Source organism: Scyliorhinus torazame, chromosome 25 (genome assembly GCF_047496885.1).
Source record: "Scyliorhinus torazame isolate Kashiwa2021f chromosome 25, sScyTor2.1, whole genome shotgun sequence".
In the NCBI taxonomy this organism is placed as follows: Eukaryota; Metazoa; Chordata; class Chondrichthyes; order Carcharhiniformes; family Scyliorhinidae; genus Scyliorhinus; species Scyliorhinus torazame.
The window spans coordinates 16,197,844-16,213,293 of record NC_092731.1 but is presented as its reverse complement, the minus strand read 5'-3'; the positions used below and the strand labels follow the sequence as shown (position 1 = coordinate 16,213,293).

The 15,450-nt window shown below is 53.2% G+C and overlaps 1 protein-coding gene across 2 annotated transcripts in view; it reads left to right on the top strand.

The window, feature by feature from the left end:
- Window positions 1–7,317: 7,317 nt before the first annotated feature.
- Window positions 7,318–15,450, top strand: part of LOC140402358 (protein LBH-like) — a 27,321-nt gene continuing 19,188 nt past the window's right edge. Inside the window, exons 1-3 of one of the 2 annotated variants that reach the window (XM_072490082.1) lie at window positions 7,318–8,173; window positions 10,159–10,233; window positions 14,188–14,419. In XM_072490082.1, coding sequence (XP_072346183.1) covers window positions 10,186–10,233; window positions 14,188–14,419 — 280 coding nt within the window. In that variant the 5' untranslated portion in view covers window positions 7,318–8,173; window positions 10,159–10,185. Of the gene's footprint in view, window positions 8,174–8,831; window positions 9,525–10,158; window positions 10,234–14,187; window positions 14,420–15,450 lie in introns of those variants that run through there. The other variant, XM_072490083.1, reaches the window with a different exon arrangement.

Sequence of the window (15,450 nt, the reverse complement as noted above, 5' to 3'; positions counted from 1 at the left end):
GTTCTACTGTCTTTCCCACTAGGCTCTGCTCCCAGTCGATTTTCGTCAGTTCCTCCCTCATGCCCCTGTAGTTACCTTTATTTAACTGTAACACCTTTACATCTGATTCTACCTTCTTTCTTTCAAATTGGAGATTGAATTCTACCATATTATGATCACTGCCTCCTAAGTGTTCCCTTACTTTAAGATCTTTAATCAAGTCTGGCTCATTACATAACACTAAGTCCAGAATGGCCTGTTCCCTCGTGGGCTCCATCACAAGCTGTTCCAAAAAGCCCTCCTGTAAACATTCAATGAATTCCCTTTCCTTGGGTCCACTGGCAGCATTATTTACCCAGTCCACCTGCATATTGAAGTCCCCCATGATCACTGTGACCTTGCCTTTCTGATATGCACTTTCTATTTCGTGGTGCATTTTGTGCCCCCGGTCGTGACCACTGTTAGGAGGCCTGTACATAACTCCCATTATGTTTTTTTTGCCTTTGTGGTTCCTCAACTCTACCCACACAGACTCCACATCATCCTATGTCGTTTAGTGCTATAGATTTAATTTCATTCCTAATATACATCAGTGGTGACTATCACATTCACCCCCTGTTAAAATTGAGTCCGGCGGGGGGGGGGTGGAGAACTATATACAAGTACATGTTTTAACTACAGAGAAAAAATGGAGTCCCGATCAAGTTGCAAGTTCAGTCAGTCCGGAGCCTTGATTTGCCGTTGGGAGCGCCGCAGTGCTGGCGGCGATTCTGGTGTCGGTCTGGTCCTCGGTGACTCCGGGAGCGTGCCAAAATCCTCGTCATCCTCGGGCGTGGTCAGGGGGAGGACGGATTGTCCTGGGGCGGGGGCTGCGGTGGGGTGCGCCGGGGAAGGGGAGGGTGGCGCTGGGTCGGAGGTGTATGTGTGTGTGTGGGGAACCAGCTGGTGCCAGGTCTCCGCGGGTTGGCGTGGAGTAGCTGCACCCTTTCAACCAACGGGTCCGCCTTGTGGAGTCCTACGTGCCTACGGAGGAGCACGGGTCCTGGAGCTGCAAGCCAAGTCGGGAGCGACACCCCGGAGGTGGACTTCCTGGAGAAGGCAAAGAGACGTTCATGGCGTGTGTCATTAGTCGCAGTGCATAGGAGCGACCGAATGGAGTGCAGTGCGTCGGGGAGGACCTCCTGCCAGCGGCAGGCCAGGAGATTTCTGGACCGTAGGGCCAGCTGGACAGCCCTCCAGACCGTCCCATTCTCCCTCTCCACCTGCCCGTTTCCCCGGGGGTTGTAGCTGGTCGTCCTGCTCGAGGCGATACCCTTGTTGAGCAGGAACTGACGCAGCTCATCGCTCATGAATGAGGATCCCCGGTCGCTGTGGACGTAGGCGGGGAAGCCTAACAGAGCGAAGATGGTGTTGAGGGCTCTGATGACGGTGGCAGACATCATATCAGGGCATGGGATGGCGAAGGGAATCTGGAGTACTCATCGACCACACTGAGGAAGTATGTGTTACGGTTGGTGGAGGGGAGGGGCCCTTTGAAGTCCACGCTGAGGCGCTCAAAGGGGCGGGAGTCCTTCACCAGGCGCGCACGGTCTGGCTGGTAGAAGTGCGTTTTGCACTCCGCGCAGACCTGGCTGTCTCTGGTGATTGTCCTGACTTCCTCGGCAGAGTAGGGCAGATTGCGGGCCTTGCTGAAGTGGTACAAACGTGTGACTCCTGGGTGACAAAGATTGTCGTGCAGAGTCCGGAGTCGGTCCACCTGTGCGCTGGCACATGTACCTCGGGATAGGGCATCGGGGGGCTCGTTGAGCTTACCGGGGTGATACAAAATCTCGTAGTTGTAGGTGGAGAACTCGATCCTCCACCTCAAGGTTTTAGCGTTTTTGATCTTGTCCCGCTGTGTGTTATTGAACATGAAAGCTACCGACCGTTGGTCAGTGAGGAGAGTGAATCTCCTGCCGGCCAGGCAATGCTTCCAATGCCGCACATCTTCAACGATAGCTTGGGCCTCTTTTTCGACGGAGGAGTGCCGAATTTCAGAGGCATGAAGGGTTCGTGAAAAGAATGCCACGGGCCTACCTGCCTGGTTGAGGGTGGCGGCCAGAGCGACGTCTGATGCATCGCTCGCGACTTGGAAGGGGAGCTTCTCGTCGACTGCGTGCATCGCGGCCTTGGTGATATCGGCCTTAATACGGTTGAAGCCCTGGTGAGCCTCGGCCGTTAGGGGAAAAAGAGTGGATTGGATGAGTGGGCGGGCCTTGTCCGCACAATTTGGGACCCACTGGGAGTAGTAAGAAAAGAATCCCAGGCAACGTTTGAGGGCCTTGGGGCAGTGGGGGAGGGGGAGTTCCATGAGGGGGCGCATGCGGTCGGGATCGGGCCCCAGTACTCCGTTCTGGACCACATAGCCGAGGATGGCTAAGCAGTTCGTGCTGAACACGCACTTCTTGTTGTAGGTGAGGTTGAGGAGAGTGGCGGTGTGGAGAAATTTGGCAAGGTTGGCGTCGTGGTCCTTCTGGTCGTGGCCGCAGATGGTGACATTGTCAAGGTACGGGAAAGTGTCCCGCAGCCCGTACCGGTTGACCATTCGGTCCATCTCCCGTTGGAAAACCGAGACCCCGTTGGTGACGCCGAAAGGAACCCTGAGAAAGGGGTAAAGGCGGCCATCTGCCTCGAAGGCAGTGTGTGGGCGGTCCGCCTTGCGGATGGGGAGCTGGTGGTAGGCGGATTTAAGGTCCACAGTTGAGAAGACCCGGTACTGTGCAATCTGATTGACCATATCAGATACGCGTGGAAGGGGGTACGCATTGAGCTGCGTGTACCGATTGATGGTCTGGCTGTAGTCCACGACCATCCTGTGTTTCTCCCCAGTTTTCACCACTACCACTTGGGCTCACCAGGGGCTGTTGCTGGCCTCGATGATGCCTTCCCGCAGCAGTCGCTGGACTTCGGACGTGATGAAGGTCCTGTCGTGGGCGCTGTACCGTCTGCTCCTGGTGGCGACGGGTTTGCAATCTGGGGTTAAGTTTGCAAATAGGGAAGGTGGGCCGACCTTTAGTGTTGCAAGGCCGCACACAGTAAGGGGTGGTAGGGGCCCGCCAAATTTCAATGTTAGGCTCTGGAGGTTGCACTGGAAGTCCAGGCCGAGTAGTGAGGCAGCGCAGAGGTTGGGGAGGACGTAGAGGAGGAAGCCGGTAAACTCCACGCCCCGGACAGTGAGAGTGGCGATGCAGTACCCCCGGATCGCCACGGGGCCCGGAGGCCAGGGAGATTCTCTGATTGGCGGGGGGTACCGTGAGGGAGCAGCGCCTTACCGTATCGGGATGAATGAAGCTCTCGGTGCTCCCGGAGTTCAGCAGGCAGGAGATCTCGTGCCCATCGATTTTCACGTTTGTAGAGGCGGTTGCTAGGTTGCGTGGGCGAGACTGGTCAATCGTGACCGAGGCGAGACGCGGCTGGTCGTCGATGGTGGCAGACGATGGGGTGCCCGGGGGGCATGGGTCCTGGTAAGATGGCGGCTCCCACGGGCCGCACGTGCCATGGAGGAGACAAGATGGCGGTGCTTGATGTTCCTGGGGAGGACAAGATGGCGGCGCCCACAGGCCGCACGTGGTACGAGGAGGGGAAGATGGCGGCTCACACTGGCCATACGGGGGGGGGGGGGGTGTCGGAACAATAGCGGCGACTGAACGGGCCTGGCACACCGCCGCGAAGTGCCCTTTCTTGCCGCAGGCCTTGCAATGGGCGCTCCGGGCAGGGCAGCGTTGTCGGGGGGTGTTTTGGCTGCCCAAAGAAGTAACAATTGGGGCCCCCCGGGTTGGTTGGCTGCCGCGCGGCACAGGCGTGGGGTTGGCTGAGTGGGGTCCCCGATGGGGCGGCCGTCTGCGGAGTCCACGATGCGTCGGAGGGGTGGGCCGCGCGGCCGGGAGTGGAGGCCTGGATGTTGCGCGAGGCGACCGTCAGCGAGAGCGCAAGGTTTTTGGTTGCCGCGAGGTCGAGCGTGGCCCCTTCTAAAAGGTGTTGCCGGATGTAATCTGACCCTATCCCCATAACAAAAGCGTCCCTCATGAGCAAAGTTCAAGTGTTCCGTGGCCGTGACGGCCTGACAGTCACAGACTCTGACTAGGGGAATTAGAGCGCGCCACAAGTCTTCTACTGACTCACCAGGGAGTTGACTGCGCGTGGAGAGGATGTGTCTGGCGAAGAACGTGATAGTCCGCTGAGCTTAGTTTTCTTTCAGTAGCGCCATGGCTTCGTTGTAGTTCGGCGTGTCCTGGATAAGCGGAAAGACGTTGGAGCTCAGCCGCGTGTAGAGGATCTGAATCTTCTGAGCTTCCGGTATTGGGTCTGGTGCAGACCTGGGGCGTCATTCTCCGACCCCCCACCGGGTCGGAGAATCGCCGGGGGCTGCCGTGAATCCCGCCCCCGCCGGTTGCCGAAGTCTCCGGCACCGGAGATTCGGCGGGGGCGGGAATCGCGCCGCGCCGGTTGGCGGGCCCTCCCGCTCGATTCTCCGGCCCTAATGGGCCGAAGTCCCGCCGATAAATTGCCTGTCCCACCGGCGTGGATCCTGCTATAGGCGATCCGGCTTGATGCGGAGGTCCATCTTCTGAAAACTTTAGTGTAATAAATTGATGCACGATCAATTACACAGAGACGAGAGATGAATGCAACTGAGGCTTTATTACACTAAGATGTGCGGCCTCCGACAGCAGCTGGCGAAATAGCTGCTGTATGGGGAGCACACATATTTATACTCCGCCTACTGGGCGGAGCCAGCAGGCAGGGAACTACCCCCGTACCTGTAATACAGGGCCTTACCACAAATCACCTAAACTATACATCAGTGGTGACTACCACACCAGGCAACCCTGGTAAATCTATTCTGCACCCTCTCTAAAGCCTCCACACCCTTCTGGTAGTGTGGCGACCAGAATTGAACACTATACTCCAAGTGTGGCCTAACTAAGGTTCTATACAGCTGCAACATGACTGGCCAATTCTTATACTCAATGCCCCGGCCAATGAAGGCAAGCATGCCGTATGCCTTCTTGACTATTTTCTCCACCTGTGTTGCCCCTTTCAGTGACCTGTGGACCTGTACTCCTAGATCTCTCTGACTTTCAATACTCTTGAGGGTTCTACCATTCACTGTATATTCCCTACCTGCATTCAACCTTCCAAAATGCATTACCTCACATTTGTCCGGATTAAACTCCATCTGCCATCTCTCCACCCAAGTCTCTAAATGATCTAAATCCTGCTGTATCCTCTGACAGTCCTCCAACCTTTGTGTCGTCCACAAACATACTAATCAGACATTTTCCTCCAAATCATTTATATACACTACAAACAGCAAAGGTCCCAGCACTGATGCCTGCGGAACACCACTGGTCACAGCCCTCCAATCAGAAAAGCACTGGTGAGCTGCCTTCTTCAACTGTGTGGTGTAGGTACACCCACCGTGCTGTTAGGGAGGGAGTTCCAGGATTTTGACCCAGCGACAGTGAAGGAACGGCCAATGTATTTCCAAGTCAGGGTGGTGAGTGACTTGGAGGGGAGCCTCCAGGTGGTGGGGTTCCCAGGTATCTGCTGCCCTCGTCCTTCTGGATGATAGCGGTGGTGGATTTGGAAGTTGCTGTCGAAGGAGCCTTGGTGAGTTGCTGCGGTGCATCTTGTAGACGGTACACACGGCTGCTGCTGTCGTTGGTGGTGGAGGGAGTGGATGTTGAAGGGGGTGGATGGGGTGTCAATCAAGCGGGGCTGCTTTGTCCTGGATGGTGTTGAGCGTCTTGAGTCTAGTTGGAGCTGCACCCACCCAGGCAAGTGGAGAGTATTCCATCACACTCCTGTGTTGTGTGTGCACATTCTGAAGGCCTACACTATGCAAAGGCCCGCCCCACGGGTTCAGTCACGGGGCATTCAGAGATCCATTTCAAACCTGCAACTCTGCCCCATATTTAAAATCCCCCTTATGTTCAAGTCCCTTCATGTTTTTAAAATTTTAAAATACCCAATTCACTTTTCCCAATTAAGGGGCAATTTAGCGTGGCCAATCCACCTACCCTGCACATCTTTGGGTTGTGGGGGTGAGACCCACGCAGACACGGGGAGAATGTGCAAACTCCACACGGACAGTGACCCGGGGCCGGGATCGAACCTGGGTCCTCGGCGCCGTGAGGCAGCAGTGCTAACCACTGCACCACCGGGCTGCCCTTCATGTCCCTTCGTGGCCTTGTCCATCACTAGCTCGGTAAATTTGGGTGGCACGGTAGCACAGCGGTTAGCACCATCGCTTCACAGCGCCAGGATCCCAGGTTCGATTCCCGGCTTGGGTCACTGAGAAAAACGTCAATCCTGAGACCTAGAATTTCTTCCCTCAACCTCTCCAATTCACGCTTTGCCTTAAGAACGGCAACCTATATTTATACAGCACCTTTAATGAAATAAGAAATCCCGAGGAGCGATATTAAAGAAAATATGACGCTGAGATACATAAGGAGATATCAGGTCAGATGACCAAAGGCTTGGGCCAAAGTGGTAGGTTTCAAGGAGAGTCTTAGGGGGAAAGAGGGGAGAGATAGAGATTCAGGGAGGGAATTCCAGAGCTTGGAGCCGCAGGCAGCTGAGGGCACGGCCGCCAATGGTGGAGCGGCATTGTGGCATGTTCAGGAGGTCAGAATGAGTGGAGCGCAGAGATCCCGGAGGGCGGGAGGAGGTAAAGGTAGGGTAAAGGTGAGCCCTCTCCTATTGAGGCTCAGCGTCGAATGTTGTCGTGTGAAAAACCCTGGGCGTTTTACTGCATTGAAGGCGCTACAAAAAGGCACATTTTTTCCCCCCCCCCGCGACAATCTATTTTGGTTGTTACTGGCAAGAACAAGAATCTTTTCGGGGACCTTCGTGGGCTCCAGTCGCCGCGTGTTAATCGCTATTGATGAAGTCCTGTTTCGCGAGAGCAACTCGGGAAAGTGAAAGTTTAGTTTGATTGAATTAAATATTAATTATTATAATGCTGGACTTTCTGTATCAACGCACACCCAGTAATCGTAAATCCTGTCCCATTCCAGGACAGACTGTCACCCGCATCCAATCTGTAGTCCAAACTACACGCCTCTCAATAACAGAGGAATTACAAAACGCTCCTGCCGTCTGGAAAGCTCGCACATTCCAACATTTTGTTCGGTCATTTCCAAAGCATTCGTTGCTCGTTCCCTTTTCTGCTAAGACAGTGGCAAAGTCTTAATTCCTTTGGGGATTATCGATGACGCTGGCCCCAGTTATTTGCTCTTCCACCGTCTCAGCCAGACATTAATCGAAGGAGGCATTAATCCCACTGGAGCATAAGAAAGGTTGTGCAGCGAGCTGAGAGACATCTAGCACAAGTCTCGCCATCGTCAGGGGAGAGAGAGGGAGAGGCAGAAAGGCACAGAGGTAGAGATGGAGAGCGGGAGACAGGCACAAAGATGGGCAGACAGACACGGGGGGACACAGACAGAACAATAGAGGCACAGAAATAGAGAAAAACAGACAGAGAGATAGGGAGAGGCATATAGAGTTAGAGAAGGAGATAGACAGAGCGAGAGAGACACACACAGATAGGAATAGAGAGAGAAGCAGGCGCAGGGTTAGACATAGAGCAACACCAGAAGCCAAGACAAGGGACAGAAACACACGGAGCGAAACCAAGTTAGAAAGGGAGACAGCGTGACAGAGTTCTACATCGCCAGGGAGAGGGGGAAAAAGGAAACAGATTCAGAAAAGAGCAAAGTGTCACCTGAGAGGCAGAGATACACAGAGCAAAGCGGAAAGGACAGAAATAGAGAGTCACACAAAGGCTGAAAGAGAGCAGACAGCAGACGGAGGCAGCAGATCAGGCCAGAGAGAGGCAATGTCAGATCCAGGGAAGGTCCTGGGCAGAACGTAAAGTGCAGCAAAGAGTGACGGAGGAGGGGGTGTGGGAGGGGAGGCTGAGGGACGAAACTGCTCAGATATAAACAGCGGCCAGGACTTAGACACCACTCAAGAACATTTCCGTGCCTAGCTCGGTGAGTGAATTGTGTTTTAATCCCCTTCTGGTCATTAACACTTTCTGCTGTTGTCCTGGTTCCTGAACAACTGACAGAGTCGATTCCCACAAGCAGGGGAGTAGAGAGAGACAGAGAGGCAAAACCCACCTTTGCAGAGGACATGGACTGAGGTAAGATATACAGACAGCTGCTACATCTTGTACAATCCTAATCTTCAATCCATCTCCAACCTCTTGTAATCTTCTTATTTCATTTAATGTACAGTGCGATTCATCCAATCCCTTTCTCTAAACCTTTTTTATCCTCTTTCCATTAGCATCCCCTCTGTCCTCATTAAACTTTTTCCTCTTGCATTTTAGTTTATTGTCTCCATCTCTTTCCTGCGAGCTCTCTCTCCTTCTCTCCGTCTCACTTTCTGTCTGTTCTCTTCACCCGCCTCATCCATTTGACTCCCACCTCCTGCCGGTTTTCATTTCCATCCACTCTTCCTTCCGCCCTTCCCAGCCTCGTCCGTTTTCCTGGGCGCGAGTTTGTTTGGACGGCACAGCGGGTTAGCGCCGCCGCCTCACAGCGCCAGGGACCCGGGTTCGATGCCAGCCTCGGGTGACTGTCCGCGTGGAGTTCTCCCCCGTGTGTGCGTGGGTTTCCTCTGGGTGCTCCGGTTTCCTCTCACAGTCCAAAGATGTGCGGGTTAGGTTCAGGGGTTATTGGGATAGGGCGGTGGAGTGGAATGTACTTTCGGAGGGTCGGTGCAGACTCAATGGGCCGAATGGCCTCCTTCTGCACTGTAGAGATTCTATGGAGCTGATTGCCTAACTCAGCGAAAACAAAAGTCGTATCCTTAGATCTACCAGTCGTTTCATTGACATTGAAAGTGAAGTTCTCCAAACTCACCTGGTACATTGGAACGTGGGACAGGAGTAGGCCATTCGGCCCCTCGGGCCTTCTCTGCAGTTTAACAAGATCCTGGTTGACCGTCTACCTCAACGACATCTCCCCATATCCCTTGATTGTCACTGGAATCTAGAAATCTATCGAGCTCTTCTTCGAACATACTCAGTGACTGAATCTGCCTCTCGGACAGAGAATTCAAAAAATTCACCGGCCTCTGAGTGAAGAAATCCCTCCTCACCTCAGCTCCTAAATGGGCAAATTCCTATTCTGAGACCGTGTGTGAGTGATGACGCTGTTGAGGAATATCAGGTTTCGAAGATTCCGGTATGATGACCTGTCCTTCTTTAAGAATGACTCCCCGAGCTCGTCCCAATGATGCCAAAATGGTTTGTGGACATGGTGAATTGAATTTGCTCATCCTTCAATGATGGTTTTCCACAGTTTCTGTAGTTATGATATGATTGAACGTGGAACTCGGTAACATATGAAGGTGAATACCCTAGACGTCATTCGGAAAGTACGTTACACGAGGAGGAAAGGAATAGGAGGATATGCTCATACAAAAGCAAATTACTGTGGTTCCTGGAGTCCGGAACAAAAACAGAAAATGCTGGAAAATCTCAGCAGGTCTGACAACATCTAATAATAATAATAATCTTTATTAGTGTCACAAGCACGGCACGGTAGCACAGTGGTTAGCACAGATGCTTCGCAGCTCCAGGGTCCTGGGTTCGATTCCCGGCTTGGGTCACTGTCTGTGCGGAGTCTGCACGTTCTCCCCGTGTCTGCGCGGGTTTCCTCCGGGGGCTCCGGTTTCCTCCCACAAGTCCCGAAAGACGTGCTTGTGGGGTGAATTGGACATTCTGAATTCTCCCTCCGTGTACCCGAACAGGCGCCGGAAAGTGGCGACTAGGGGCTCTTCACAGTAACTTCATTGCAGTGTTAATGTAAGCCCACTTGTGACACGAATAAAGATCATTATTCTCGGAACCCAAGGCTTGACACAACCGAGAGTCTGTGTAGGCCACTTCAGAGGGCAGTTGGGAGCCAATCACATTGGTGGGGGAACTGGAGTCCCACATGTCGGCCCAATGGGATACGGGTGGACAATGTCCTCCCCTAAAAGGACATTAGTGATCCGGTTGGGTTTTGAAATGAAACTTTTGGGAAGGCCAGACTGTTTTCGAGCAAACTCAAGCTCTGTTGGTGGGATTTGGAATGTTGTTGAAGGCTCTTTGCGATTTTCTCTTTGTTCTGGTAGACTTTCCATCTGCTGGGAGAATCAGTCATGGAAAAAGTTAGCTTGAAGGAAGATGTGGAGCACCTTCCCGTCCAGGTAAGCGTCATCGGACATCTTGCTTTACCTGCTCCGTTTTCACTCCCTCCTTCCTCTAGCTCTCACCCCTGTGCCCCCTGATCTATATTGGGTCCCGGTCAGGCAATACCTCAATTTATTAATTCTCATCCTGTTTTCCAAACCCTTTGCAGCCCCAATCCCTGCCTACCTTCGTAACCTCCTCCAGCCCGATAACCGTCTGAGGTCTCTGCGCTCCTCCAATTCTGGCCTTTTGCGCACGTCCAATTTCCATCACTCCACTGTCGGCAGGGCTGCCCGGGCCCCAAGCTCTGCAACTTCCTCCTTCAGCCTCTCCTCGGGTCTTCCTCTGCCCCTTCTTAAATCCGGCCGCTTTGACAAAGTCCCCCTTCTCCCTTGCCTTCGACTGCACCTGTCAAACCCATGGCCCCCCCCTGCCAGCTCGGAGATCAAAGGGCGACGCCACCGGGGTGCCCCTACGAGCCACTCACCATCCTGACTTGGGGGCATATCGCCCGTTCCTTCACTGTCAAAATCCTGGCACTCCCTCCCTAACAGCACGGTGGGTGCACCTACACCACGCGGACTCCGGCGGCTCAGGATGGCAGCTCACCACCACCTTCTCAAGGGGCAATTAGGGATGGGCAATAAATGCTGGGCCTCGTGTGGCTGCGTTTGGTGTCGTGCCCCTCGGGACATACGTGCTGCATTAGCGGCGCTATACAAATGCAAGTCACTGTGTGGAACCTAGCCACATAGCCAACGCTGACGCCAATAAGTGATTAGAGGGATTTGGTTGGACTTGTCAGTGACGTTAATCACATTCCAGAATCTGATTGCTCGCGATAGCCAACAGTGACTAACGCAGTTATTTATACCCAGATTAAAATAACTCCCCAGGGCGGTGGTGGCAACGCTTAAGAGAAAATATCGAGGCTAAATCTGGCCGGAGGAAATGAGCCGCAAAGTCTCGGGCCCCTTGGGCCCCTCGGCTGTGTCGCTCTTAAAGGGGGAACAATCAGTCTGTCCGCGGCCCTTTGAACCCCAACACCCAACACGACGAGGCCCACACGCCCAGCGCAGAGGGCGGCAAACTGATCCGGGGCCTCCGCTCGCTCCCGATCACCGCTCTGGCTGGGTGCTGCCTGCCTGCGGGAACCAGCTGAGCAGAGGGTCAGATCCCTCAGCAATGAGGACCCATTGCTCACTCGTATTCCCAACGGAGAGGCTAGTGGGTTTGCGTACTCTACCAGACACACTCACTCACACACACACACTCACACACACTCTGACACACACACTCACACAGACACACTCACTCACACACACTCTGACACACACACTCACACACACTCTGACACACACACTCACACACACACTCACACAGACACACTCACTCACACACACTCTGACACACACACTCACACACACTCTTACACACACACTCACACAGACACACTCACTCACACACACACACTCTGACACACACACACTCTGACACACACACTCACACACACTCTGACACACACACTCACACAGACACACTCACTCACACACACTCTGACACACACACTCACACACACTCTGACACACACACTCACACAGACACACTCACACACACACTCTGACACACACACTCACACAGACACACTCACTCACACACACTCACACAGACACACTCACTCACACACACTCTGACACACACACTCACACACACTCTGACACACGCACTCACACACACACTCACTCACACACACACTCACTCACACACACACACACTCTGACACACACACTCACACACACTCTGACACACACACTCACACACACACACTCACACACACACACACTGATATACACTCACACACACTCACAGACACACTGACACACACATACACATACACTGATATACACTCACGCACACTCACACATACTCTGACATACTCTGACACACACACTGATGCTCTCACACTGACACACTCACTCACACACTCACACACACACTCACTCACACACACACACTGACACGCACACACACTCACACTGACACACACACACACTCACTCACACACTCACACACATACTGACATGCACACACACTCACACACACTCTCACACGCTGACACACACACTCACTCACACACACACTGACACGCACACATACTCACACACACACTGACACGCACACACACTCACACACACACTCACTCACACACACTGACACACACACACTGACACGCACACACACTCACACTGACACACACACACACTCACTCACACACTCACACACATACTGACACGCACACACACTCACTCACACACTCACTCACACTCACACACACTCACACACACACTCACTCACACACACACTGACACACACATACTCACACACACTGATACACACACACATTCACACAAACACACACACTCACACACACACGCACTCATACACACACACACTCACACACACCAATTCACACACACTCACACATGCTCACACACACTCACACATGCTCACACACACTCACACTCACACACACACTCACTCACACTCTCTCACACACTCATTCACACACACTCTCACACACACACACTCATTCACACACACACATTCACACACACTCACACACACACACTCATACACACACTCACACACACTCATACTCTCTGACACTCTCACTCACACACACCCATTCACACACACTCGCACACATTCACACACTCACACACACACTCATACACACTCACACACACTCACACATACACACTCATACACACACACTCATACTCTCTGACCCTCTCACTCACACACATCCATTCACACACACTCACACGCACTCACACTGACACACACAAAGTCAGACTGATGTTCTCAGGCAGTACTGAGGAGGTGCTGCACTGCCGGCAATCCTAACTGGATCTCCCACATCCCCCTGACCGGCCATTAAAGTTTTGATGATGGGGAGGCGGTGGCGTAGTGGTATTGTCACTGGACGTGTAATCCCGAGACTCAGGGTACCGCTCTGGGGACCTGGGTTCGAATCCCACCCCGGCAGCTGCTAGAAATTGAATTCAATAATAAACAAATCTGGACGTTTAAGTCTAACGATGACCATTGTCGATTGTCGCAAAAACCCATCTGGTTCACTAATGTCTCCTTTAGGGAAGGAAATCTGCCGTCCTTACGCGGTCTGGCCTACACGTGACTCCAGACCCCGCTGGAAATTTGCTTGACACGTAAATGCCCTCGGGGACGGGCAATAACTGCGAGGCCCGGCCCAGCGACGCCAAACCCTGAACGAGTGAAGAAAAGAAAAATGACTTTGAGGGGGCTGGAGTACCTGGAAAATCCCAACCCCCTCTTCGGTTCACCAGGAAAGGAGAGATCGATTTTTTAAAAATTCCTTCAGGGGATGTGGATGTCACTGGGGTTTACCCATCCCTAATTGCCCCTCGAACTGAGTGTCTCCCTCGGGGCCATTCCAGAGGGGGTCGGCTAAGGGTAAACCGCATCGCTGTACGCCTTTAAAATTCTGAAAGGTTTTGACGGAGTGGATAAAGAGAGAATGTTTCCTCTCCTTGAGGAAGAGCATGGCGATCTCCTTTTCTGTGGTACGATTCTATCCCGCACCTAATTTCGGGCCTATGATCCCAGGAGGCAATCTGTGTGTTGTACCCTCAATAACGACGCTTAGAGAGTAAACGGTAAAGAAGGCTTTAATAAACTAAGAACTAGTCTGGTGCTGAGACGGGTGCTTACTGGGTGCCGCCCACAAGGCAGCCCCTTATATACGGCTCCCAGGTGGGCGGAGTCGGAGGCGGAGTCCCCCAGGGTTCCAAGCCCGGTCTTAAAGGGGACATCACCTTACATGATGATAAGGGTACAGTAACCGTTCATCACACTGTGTATAACAAGTTTGAAATGCGGATGCCTTCTCTCTTTCTATTTCCCTCTCTCGTTCCGTCCCTCCGACGCAGATATTCCCAGACCCTTTGGAGAGCGTTGATGAGTGCTGTAGGAGGATCAAAGGTCGCCTGCCTTCGATTGTTGTGGAGCTGACTGACACGGGGGAGGTGGAGAGCGGGGAGTTGCGCTGGCCCCCAGAAGACTTCAGCCCCTGTGAGGATGTGGACAATTCCTTCGAGGTGGGCGCTGAACCAGACGACCCGAGCGAAAGCAATCCAGAGCCCGGTGGCAGCACACCCCAAGGTACGAATCTTTGTTCTTCTTAATCGAGGAGGCTCCAAATCTAGAGCATCAGAGAGGAGGATGCTGGGATCTCCTCCGTGGTAACGTGACCACAATCGCCACACCGGCGACTTTCAATCTGAATCCTCCACCAATCCCATCACCACCCTCCCTCCCTGCCAAACCTCCTCCTGTCTCTCAACTGTCAACATCCTGGAGGTTACCTTTGACCAGAAACTGAACTGGACCCAACCACGACCGCTGCCATCTAGAAGGGCGAGGGCAGCAGATACCTGGGAACCCCACCACCTGGAGGTTCCCCTCCAAGTCACTGACCACCCCGACTTGGAAATATATTGGCCGATCCTTCACTGTCGCTGGGACAAAATCCTGGAACTCCCTCCCGAACATGATGCCCACATCCCATCCAATAGGATCACGGCTGCTCTGTATCTCATTCAGACCCCCCAACCCTTGCACAACCCTTGCACAACGATCTCAGAACACTGGCAATGCCCAGCAGGTCTGGCAGCTGCTAAGCAGAGAGAAACTTGAGAAATTGAGGGGGAAAGAGAGGGCTGGGGCGCGATTCTCCGACCCCTCCACCGCGCATGCGTCGCCCGGCGAAGACCTTTCGGCGCCGGCTGGCGTGGCGCCAGAGGCCTTTCCCGCCAGCTGGCGGAGCGGAAACCGAATAACAGCAAAAGGGATTATTATTTCAATGATAAAATATTAAAACATGCTGCTGTGCAGAGAGACCTGGGTGTGCTAGTGCATGAGTCGCAAAAAGTTGTTTTACAGGTGCAACAGGTGATTAAGAAGGCAAATGGAATTTTGTTCTTCATTGTAGAGGGATGGAGTTTAAGACTAGGGAGGTTCTGCTGCAATTGTATAAGGTGTTAGTGAGGCCACACCTGGAGTATTGTGTTCAGTTTTGGTCTCCTTACTTGAGAAAGGACGTACTGGCACTGGAGGGTGTGCAGAGGAGATTCACTAGGTTAATCCCAGAGCTGAAGGGGTTGGATTACGAGGAGAGGTTGAGTAGACTGGGA